The sequence below is a fragment of the Anguilla anguilla genome, chromosome 1, assembly GCF_013347855.1.
Source record: "Anguilla anguilla isolate fAngAng1 chromosome 1, fAngAng1.pri, whole genome shotgun sequence".
Lineage (NCBI taxonomy): Eukaryota > Metazoa > Chordata > Actinopteri > Anguilliformes > Anguillidae > Anguilla > Anguilla anguilla.
Genome location: NC_049201.1, coordinates 75,917,663 through 75,928,658, shown reverse-complemented (window position 1 = coordinate 75,928,658; position 10,996 = coordinate 75,917,663). Strand labels below are relative to the sequence as shown.

Sequence of the window (10,996 nt, the reverse complement as noted above, 5' to 3'; positions counted from 1 at the left end):
GTAAAAGAGATTCTCTTTTCTTTATTCTAGATATATTTTCTCTTTATTCGCAGGTAGATTCTTCATCATGATACCGGAATAGGTAGAAATGAGTAGACTCACTGTACACACGTAAAACACACGTGGTTTCATGGTGCGTCCCTCTCCGCTGCGGAAACCACAGAAGAAGAGGAGGCCACACAGGAGGTCTTACGCAATGGACACGGACCGACGAGGGACGGCACTGCACGCCACATACATTAGCATCTTAATTCTCAGTCATGTCGGTTGTGTGACCCAACAAAAAGTTTATGTTCTCACAGAACGATGAACATCACTTTCATTGGTCCGTATAACATCATCTTACTACCCCCCCCCCCCCCCACCCCATCCATCCATCGTCTCTGTGCTGTTATGGCTCTCTCGTGGCTCGCATTTATTTTAAATGGCTCAGACCCCCCCCCCCCCCCATATGAACAAACTTGGGCCGATAAGGCAGGAGAAGATCTTCTCTTCTCAGAAGATCTGAAGTAGATTAATGGCTTGAGCTCTATGTATTTTACATTGTATTGTTGTTTAGTTTTTTTAATTTTTTTTATTTAATCATGCATTAGTTTCTTCAGGAAAAACATTTACAAAGGCTATGAGAGTCTTTTTTTTTTTTTTTTACAACGAGGAACTAATGTACAGAAATGTAAAATGTCTAATCACAATGTGCATTTTCTTACTGGAGCATACAGTCAAATGTCACTGTGCAGTGCTTTTAGGAATTCACAGGTAAGCACCCTGCTCTTAAGCACTGAAACGTTCCAGGCATACTTTAAACGGGAAACGTGCCAAATGAGAGAGGGAGAAATAGACTAAAAACGATCTCTTTAACTCTCAGAAGCCGAAGCAAATTCTCCTCAAAGCCGAAGTGAACTCTCCGAAGGGCCAAAGCAAGAAAAAGTGTTGCAAAAAAACCAAAGAAGAACGAAGCGACGCTCTCTGCGAACACTCTCTCCGCGATGGAGTCTTCTTCTCTGGGGAATCCTCAGTAGCATCGCTTGAACTTGACGAGCTTCTGGAAGGCCTGCTTGAACTCGTCGTTGAAGGCGGTGTAGATGACCGGGTTGATGAGGGAGTTCAGGTATCCCAGCCAGGTGAAGACGTCGAAGAGGACGGGGTCGAACCAGCAGTCCTTGCAGATGGCCATGACCAGCGTGCCCACGAAGAAGGGCAGCCAGCAGACGATGAACGCGCCCAGGATGACGCCCAGCGTCTTGGTGGCCTTCCGCTCCCGCGCCGCGCAGATCCTCTTCCTCTCCAGCACGCTGTCCGCCAGCTTCACCTTCACGCTGTTGGCGAAGAGGGGCGAGCCGCCGCCCGCCTGAAGCCCCGCCTCCTGGGCCACCGAAGAGTTGAGGGAGCAGAGCGACGACCCGGCCGACGTCTGGATCAGCTGGGCGGTGGTGAAGCGCTTCCCGCGCGCGGACGGCGTCTTGAAGATCCGGGAGCGGGCCGCCACGTAGATGCGCCCGTACAGGATGACCAGCAGCACGGTGGGGACGTAGAAGGCCCCGAAGGTGGAGTAGAGGGTGTAGGAGATCTGGTCGGTGTTGACCACGCACTCCGTCAGCTCCTCGTGGGCCTTGGCCTGCCGCCAGAAGAGCGGCGGCATGGAGATGGAGATGGAGATCACCCACACCACGGCGATCATGGCGGCGGCCCGGCGGGTGGTCCGGCGCTTGGAGTACTCCAGGGCGTCGGTGATGGCCCAGTAGCGGTCCAGTGCGATGACGCACAGGTGCAGGATGGAGGCGGTGCAGAAGGTGATGTCGGAGGAGAGCCAGACGTCGCAGAAGATCTGGCCCAGGGACCACGTCTTGCTGACCGTGTAGACGATGCTGATGGGCATGACCAGGATGGAGACCAGCAGGTCGGTGACCGCCAGCGAGCCGATCAGGAAGTTGGCGGGCGTGTGGAGCTTCCGGGTCAGGAAGATGGTGGTGATGACGAAGGCGTTGGAGAGCACCGTCGCCAGGGTGACCACAGCCAGGAACGCCGAGAGGGAGATCTGGAGGCCCAGCAGGGTGTTTTTGTCCCACGACGGGATGGGATCCCCGGGGGTCTCCTCGGTGGCGTTGCCGAAAAACTGGTCCTCCGTGCCATTCCCCAGATCCATCCCAGAAGCCCCCGCCAAACCCCGTAGCACTTCCAGTTGAAGGTTTAGGAGCGGATCCTCACCAGACGCACCTCACAGGGGGAACGCCAGGACTCTGAGCTTCGCTGTTCGGCATGCTGCCAGATAAAACCGTCCCCCGGTCGCAGGCTCGCCGGGGGGGGGGTCGTCTCGCGCGAAATCGAGTGAATCAGAGCTTGTCCTGGGACATGTTCGCGCGCGGTTGTCAGATCGTCATGCCGATACCGTTTGGGCTGTGTCACGCGCGGCTCTCTAGGAGCTGGGGAACTTAGCGCCTGCCCTCACTGTCACGGCCTCACAGATCTTATCCTCTCTTCCTCTTACCCTCCTCTTCCTCTCTGCCATTCCAAACGGAAAGCGCACCCCCCCCCCCCCACACTCGAGGCCAGTCACCGAGACCCCCCACCCCTCTCCCGCTGTGCCTATGGACTCAAGAAACAGCTCTCAGGAAGGCTCGCATCGTCTATCTTTCTAACTGTATAAGGCAGGTCTCAATCACGACTACTGCTGGTTTTACGCTATTTCTTTACTTATTTTGGTTGCTCGAGATCACTGTCGGGACGAGGGACGAGCGGGCCGGCCAGCCACATCGACAGTCTCGGGCCGCGGCGAAACGCATCGGAGGATTCACAAGTTGTGCGAAGCAGCCGCTGGTTAGGCCCTTGTTGGGCCGGCGCTGTTCAGGGAATCTGGCAGAGAGACTTTCCAATTACAGACGATTGCCTTGTGATGAAAACAGAGACGCGGGGAGGTTTAACGATGTGACAGGGGGAGCTGGTGCCAGGAGGCCTCGTTCCAACACTTCTCCCTCCTCAAATAACCGCCTGTCTCACGAGTGGGCGGGGCACCGAGACAGAACGTTCAATCCGAGATGAGCCTTCCAACGCGGCGACTGTTCTGGAACAGGGCAGGGGAGGGTCCTGCCGCAGCTGTTTTCTGATTGGACCTCAGGCGGACGGAGAGAGGCTGACAGGTGCGAGCCATCAGGCTTGATCTCTCTCAGGTGAGGTTCCGTATGTCTGTTTGTCCTGGGGGGAGAGAGAGAGAGAGAGAGAGAGAAAATACAAAGAGTTATTAACAGAGAAATGACACAATGAGTGAAGTCTTTGCACATTCACACACTCGCCGCATGCGTGTACACACACACGCACCTGTCACACACTCGCATGCATGCACACGTGCACACAAACACACACTCACACACACATACTCACGCACGCACGTGCACACAAACACACTCACACACACACACACACTCACACAAGTGCACACAAACACATACACATTCACATCACGCACACACACACCTTCCGCAAGCACGCATGCATACGTGCACACAAACACACACTCACACTCACACACACATACTCACACACACACGTGCACACAAACACACACTCACACACACATACTCACACACACACGTGCACACAAACACATTCACACTCACACACACACTCACACACACACGTGCACACAAACACATACACATTCACGTCACGCACACACACACCTTCCGCAAGCACGCATGCACACATGTGCACACAAACACAAACTCACACACACATACACACGTCACGCACACACACCTGCCGCACGCACGCACACGTACACAAACACACACTTACACACACACAAGCATGCATGCACACATGTGCACACAAACACACACACTCACACACACACACACAAACACACACACACACACAGCAGACTCTGTACAGTAGGTTGTATAGTAAGTCAGACTCTTCATATGAAATTCAACGCATCAGCCTTGCTCATTACTATTCCCCACACAGCCAGCTCTGTACCCCCCTGCACCTCCCCCCCCAGCCCCCTGACCCCCGCACCCTTCCCACAGTAGAGTGCGAAGCGTAGGTTTCAACAGCTCCCTAATTATGACTGTGAAACTCCCCCCCTCCCCCCGCAATCCATCCATCAGACATCACTCTAAACAACCAGGGCCTGCGAGGTTTCCCATTGGCTGAGGGAACAACAACATGAAGTGGGCTTGTGGGGATGGTGGGCATGGGGGGGGGGGGGGGGGGGTGCATGGGGGTGGGAAGGATAAGATGGAGGAGGATAAAGCAGTAATAAAATGGCTCTCTCCGTGCACGCCCCCCCCCCCCCCCCCGCCACCGCCCCGCTACGCCTCCGGGTCTTATTCATTTAATTGGCCGGAAATTGAATTCAAAAGCGGCTCACGGCGAGCGCAATATCCCAGAGTCAGGAGGGCCGGCGCGGGCCTTCCGGAACATTCTCTCGCACCCGCCACCGGGCCCGTGAGCCCGAAGCAAGGGATGCCTCCGGCCAAAAAAATAATAATAACAATAATCATTTTTTTAATAAACTTTCGCTCTGAAACTGGAGAGGGCTCTACTGGAATCTACCGGAGAGGGGGAACTCGCTAACGAGACCTGTGCGTTACAGCCCCCCGGGTGCGTCCCACTGCTTTTTACTCCCCCCCCCACTACCACTCGTCTCCTACCAGGAAGCACGTGGAGGGAAGGAGGGGAGGAAAGGAGGGGAGGAGACGAGTTTGAAGCCGCCTTCACCAGTACAGTTCTGTGCGCGTCGCTGGTCTCCTCAGATATTGGGGACACCGGAGGGAGGAAGGACACAAAGATCGGTTTCTGGGGCACAGAGGACACGAGCTGGCAGTGCAGGAAAGGAGGATACTTTTTTTGTATTGTGACACACCCCCCCCCCCCCCTATCCTCAGGGGGTACGTGAGGCCTGGATTTCACCCTTATTTAGGTCTTAACTGTTCCCCAGACTCAGGGGCAGAGCTAGCCTGTCATACATACATACGGGAGCAAGGCATGATGACAAATAGAGTGTCACGCATAGAATAACACAGAAAACGAGCAAGTCCGTTTTAAAGATACGATACATTTCAACGTCAGCCCTGATTTAAACTCTGAGGAAAACATTGTTCAAAAACTTCTCAGCATTGTAATAATCACTGCGCAATTAATAGTGGGAGTTGCAGACCACTGCATATCTATATATATATATATATATATACATATATTTATTTTATTTTTTTAACATAGCTGCTGCAATGTTACTTGTCAACATTTATTCTACAATGTTAATGTCCATGCTTGGGTACTCAGGGGGCCCCCCATGACTGACATGATATGGGTGCACCACAACCACGGCACCCCCCCCCCCCCCTTGCAAATTCCACTCCTGCCCAGACCCCAGCCTATCCAAACCTTCATTCTGCGTTGCTACATTTCGCCATGGGAAGATTTCATGACCAAAAAACAGCACAGACGCCTTGAATCTCACACAGTGGTATTGTTAAACGGGTTATATCTAACTTATTTCTTTACTTTACGTCACTGCCATTTATCAGACGCTCTTACTTACAACACAAAAAACACCAGTGCAAAGTGCAGTAATTCCCCAGGGGAGGGGGGGGGGGGGGGGGGGTTACTAAAATCCTGAGAGAAGCAGCAAGTGCAAGAATCCCAGAGATAATTCCAGTCGCCAGCCTAAGTTGGAATCTAGCAGGAACCAGCTTCTGCTCCAGCTGGATGCCATCTGGAATCTGGTGACGGTCTGTGGCCTGCATGCCAAGCTGACTCACCAGCTAGAGCTGGTCTTGCCAGCGCGGCTGCTTATCTCAACCATCTTGTTGCCGGCATGACCATCTTCAAACCGGCTTCAATCCTGCGAGAACCCCCTTAAAACCAGAAGGACCATCTGAAAACCAGCACGACCATCTTAAAACCAGCAGGACCATCTTAAAACCAGCAGGACCACCTTAAAACCAGCAGGAACATCTTAAAACCAGTCTGGAGCCAAGCTGAGATTTACACCAGGGAAGGGAACTCTCAACTGTCAAACGTCTCAGCGACCCTTCTCGACGTTAAAACCAAGCTATATAAACAGGAACAGAGCTACTATAATGAGCACTGAACTACAATATGTAAACAAGAAGACCAAAGGACTGCAGGCTCGGAAAAACAGAGAAGTTACACGCAACAAAGTGTTGGGAGTAGGAGCCAATTTATGCCCTCATCCTGTGTTTCAAGATGGCCGACATCTAATCGAATGCTCTAACTGACCAACTGCACGCTGACTAACCAAAAAAAAAACAAAAAACAAAAAACAAACATACTCACGTGCACTTGATTTCTCTCACGTAAAAAATGTATTAATATTGACCTCTGCGTGACCCTGTTCTTGGAAGTGTGATTGTCATGCGGGCCGCGAGCAGCCGTGCTGACAGACTGACAGGTTGACAGATGTGTTGAATGCGTGTGAGGGCCTGTCGCAGATTGGTCTCATAACCTGTAACCTTCTGCGAGTCCTCTTCGCTGTGGCTACTTCATTAGGGACCCCGCAGATTTACGGGGCCCATTCAAGCAGTTCCGGGCATTCGGTAATTGAATTGAACACATATCCTCCTAAGATTCAGCAATGCGTTTTATGTAGGGGACACGCGTCTGTGGTCCGGTGTTCTACTGTGCTTTCATCTGCCCTACAAGGGACATTCAATTGTGTCAAAAATAATGAAATACATTTGAAGTGTCTACACAGGAGGCTACGCAGTCTTATCACTATGCAGTAAAAATATATTTTCAGACATGGAATATGCTGGCCTTCTGCAAAAAGACTGAAATATGGAATACATTGCCATTTGTTTCCTGAGTGAACTGTGCACATCCAAAAGAACATATTGCTAATTACATTATTTAGTAAAAATAACAATATAACGGCTTGCTCTGGAATACGTTTGGCTCCACAGATGTTTGAGGAAGTGTAACAACTCATCGGATTTAAAAGGTTGTGCAGTAGGCCTATATTTTGTTTATGGCTTTGTGCTAATGGATTGGTTTAATTTGAACATGGAGGGGCACTATTTCCAGCAACCTCCCCCCAAACTTGTGAGAGCTTCAGGCACCAAGAAGCACAGCTGAAGCTCAGTGGTGGCTTTGGAAAAGCAGTAAGTGCTGACTATTTCAACTACGCTACGTACAGCTACTTTTTTATTCAAGCCATGCTAGCACAGCCATAGAAAAGCAGCTATTTTAATTGACTTGAAATACCGCAGTTACACCACAGCTAACACTAGCCTGCCATACCACAGTTAATGTCAGCCTCCTATATCGCAGCTAATGCTAGTCTCCTATACCACAGCTAACACTAGCCTTCTATACCACCACTAACACTAGGCTCCTATACCGTAGCTGACAGCTAACCTCCTATACCACAGCTAACGCTAGGCTCCTGTGCTACAGTGTACATATGTACCCTGTAAAGAGTTGAATTTACACTGGTCATTCTACTGTGCAGCCTCTTACACCACAGCGAACGCCAGCCTCCTGCACCACAGCTAAATCTAGACCCTGTGTTCTGAACCCGTCCCTCCCCCCCAACCCCCCGCAACCCCCCCCCGCTACCCCCCCCCCCCACCCCCCCACCCCACCAGGGAGCCAGGGACGGCGCTATGAGTGTTAGGGAACTTGACAGAACAGCAAAAGCACTTACCCCAGGCCCGCTGAGGTTAAAGCAACCTGTCACACACAACAAGCTCGCCGCATGTAGACAGGAGCCCCCCCCGGCACCCCTCCGCGCCCCCCTCCGCGCCCCCCCCCCAATTCCTACCTCCCTGGTGCGGCCTGACCTTACAAGCACAGCGCAGCGCAGGCCCGTTGGAACGAGAGCTCTTTAATTGCCCGAGTTAGCGCGCTAATTACGGTCTCGTTCTCAGCGTGCGGCCGGCTGTGCGGTTTCGACGCACACCTGGCGGAAGAAGTTCGCGGCAGGTGACGGCACATGCGAGCACGCGGAGGGAATCGCCAGTGTTAGAGAGCCTCGCTCGTGAAAAACCTCAACCCCCCAAGCCCCCCCCCCAGCCCCAATCTCCCCCCCCCGAACACGAAAAAACAACATCCTGACCGCTGACCGCAAGAGACTGCCGTCAGCTACAGGGCCCTGGTGAATTAACCTCACAGCACTGATCCTGCTATTAATGCCAGGGTTTGACAGGTATTTCTTTAATTAGCCTGCTTGTTCGCTCATTCATTTTTCAAAGTGACATATCGTGCCTTCGTACATTGTTGCTTTAACTCCCTTGGTTGGTCACAGAGCATATATAATTTTTCAAGAAATTTGATGAAAAAAAACAAACAGAAAAGCAAACCAAAGAAAAAAATAAATTAAAAAACCCACCAGCTCATAGTAAATGGTCAATGAGGAAATGCTACAGGATAATTATATAAATATTTTCATAAATAATTAGCGGCAAGAACAAAGGAGAAACAACACAACACGCGTGTACTTGGTGCAGAGGTAAGAAAACAAGTCTTCAGGGGAGCTAACTAAGCAGGTTTATGGCTATTTGGCCATAAATAACGGATTGTTGAACCGAAAATATGTTCGGGGGTTTAATTATGCGTGCGTGGGGCTGCAGTCACACCTTTCCAGGTGCGAACTGCGCCGTGATTCCACCGCGCAGGATTCCGCTCGGGTGAGCCAATCGGAAAGCTCAGGCACAATCCGCTGAACGATGATTGGCGGAGTGGCATGCCGTTGCCGTGCCAGCACAATCTCTCTGGCATCCTCAGGGCACGGAGGAAGGGGACGGAGAAAAAAGTCGAGCGTGTATTTATTTGAAGAACATTTTAAAAAGCCAGGTTGAGTGGGATGTTATTTTGCAGTTAAAAAAAGAAAAGTCATTAGCAAATCATTATCTTTTATTCATGTTTTTGCAGCTGGCCTTTTTTTAAAATTAGTTTTTTATTTTATTATTTAATTTTATTTTTTTTTTACGAAATGGACAATCCAAAATGGATTTGTGTCTTTGCTTGCTATTCAAGCTCCATCTTGAAAACCATCGTATGCATATGATAATGCAGAGCTTTGAAGAACGGGGATAATTCTGCTCTTTCCGTGCGGCTGCTCGAAAATTCATAGCACAGTTTTCTCAGTAATTTAAAATTTGCAGGGTTTCAGGGGACATTTAATGGGATTCAGCCACCCAGAGAAAGAGCGAGAGAGAGAGAAGGAGAGAGATATTAATTAACGATTAATTAACGACCCTTAATCAATAGAGCCTAGCGTAAGTACCACAGTTGTTTGTGCTGTGGCAAAACTTTGATCAAGTGGTTTCTTATTTTTGCTGGTTTCTGGCAAAACTTTTTAATGCCTTCTGACAGAGTAAGAGAGATAGAGAGAGAGAGGAGAACAGAGAGAGGGGAAGGACAGAGAGAGAGAGAGAGAGGGAGAGAAGGGAAAGAGAGAGAGAGAGGGATGATAGGGAGAGGAGAGAGAGAATAAGTGAGGGGGGTAGGGTGTGGACTGAAGACAGAAAGCTTTCATCTTTGCATGTTTAACAATGAATGTCTTTTTTATATAATTGTTTGCTTAAATTCTGTTTTCTGTTGGGATGAGTGTTGTGTTTGCGTGTGTGTGTGCGCAGGTGAGTGTGTGTGTGTGTGCGTCTGTGTGTGGGAGAGAGGGAAGGCTGCTCATGTTGTTGTTAATGTTATCTATGACATTAGCTCAAGTATTCACTGCTTTGACAACACAAATTATCTTGTCAAGCAAATAAAGCATACTTAAATCTGAATTTCCAATAGAGAGGGAAGCATTTTAGCAGAGAATGCATGAGCACTCATTCCACACAGCATTCATTGCAACAAAAACAGAATTTACACAAACAATGACATAACAAATGGTGTGCAAGCCTCATAAACACACACTGACACTCTCTCTCTCTCTTTCACACAGACACACACACACGCGCAATGCATACACACACACACACACACACACGCGCAATGCATACACACAGAAACACACACACACACACGCACACACACACACACACGCAATGCATACACACAAACACACGCACACACACACGCACACACACACACGCGCGCAATGCATACACACAAACACACGCACACACACGCAATGCATACACACACAGAAACACACACACATTTGAACACAGCTGCTTTGGTCACTGCGACACGTTGGCACGTGAAATTATACGCAGACAGGTGGAGCCAGCGTCCTTTTGAGCATCCAAACAGGCCGTCACCCGTCCCCAGTCCACCCTGACAGGTGAACGTAGGGGGGGGGCAGATGTTGCTCCTGCCAGTTTTACCCCGAACGCGGGTGGCTTATTAGGCTGATTGTAATGCACTTGTAATGAACAATAAGCCCTGTCATGCCGTGCCAGCATTTTCCTTTGTTGGTTCTGGACTGAAACATCACAGGACTACCAGCCTCCCAACTGAACACCTGCGGCCCGTAATCTAAATCTGTCCCTGGCTTGAGCCGGGCTGTCCTTAAAAACTACACAGCCTGAAAACTACTGGACCGCACAGGCCTGCCGTCAGGTCCCATGTGAGAACTTGCTTGTAAATGGTGCTGTATGACAGTAAGGATTGATTGATTGATTGATTGGTTGTTAGATTGATTGACTGAAGAGTGCAACGTTGTACCACTCTTCATGACACAGTGCTTGCTCCACCCATCAGACGCAGTAAAATGCTGAAGTGAGCCACAGCAGCCGTTAGGATCATGTCACAGGCATGACTGCCATCTCTGAGGTCACGGGTCAAGGGTCAAGGGTCGCGTGGGATTTATCTGCCGGAGCAACCTGTTGCCGGGCCCGATCCATTCCAGAGCAGGGTCATACATTTACCCTGACAAGACCATACAGTTTCACACACACACACACACACACATACTCACACACACACCTGGCTGTACTCCTTAAGCTCTAGTTTAAGAGCCTTGCACACAGCTCTTAAACATGTGGCAGATGCACACAATTACTTCTGAATCTCAGAACATCCTGCT

General features: G+C 50.2%; 1 protein-coding gene across 1 annotated transcript; it reads right to left on the bottom strand.

Moving 5' to 3' along the window:
* Positions 1-424: 424 nt before the first annotated feature.
* htr1d (5-hydroxytryptamine (serotonin) receptor 1D, G protein-coupled) lies at positions 425-2,542 on the bottom strand. The gene has a single exon (XM_035411942.1). It carries the CDS (start codon positions 2,141-2,143, stop codon positions 1,013-1,015), a length of 1,131 nt encoding a protein of 376 aa, XP_035267833.1. The 5' UTR covers positions 2,144-2,542; the 3' UTR covers positions 425-1,012.
* Positions 2,543-10,996: the final 8,454 nt, after the last annotated feature.

Excerpts from the sequence above, each read along its gene's own strand:
- htr1d (XM_035411942.1), bottom strand. The coding sequence starts at position 2,143 with ATGGATCTGGGGAATGGCACGGAGGACCAGTTTTTCGGCAACGCCACC.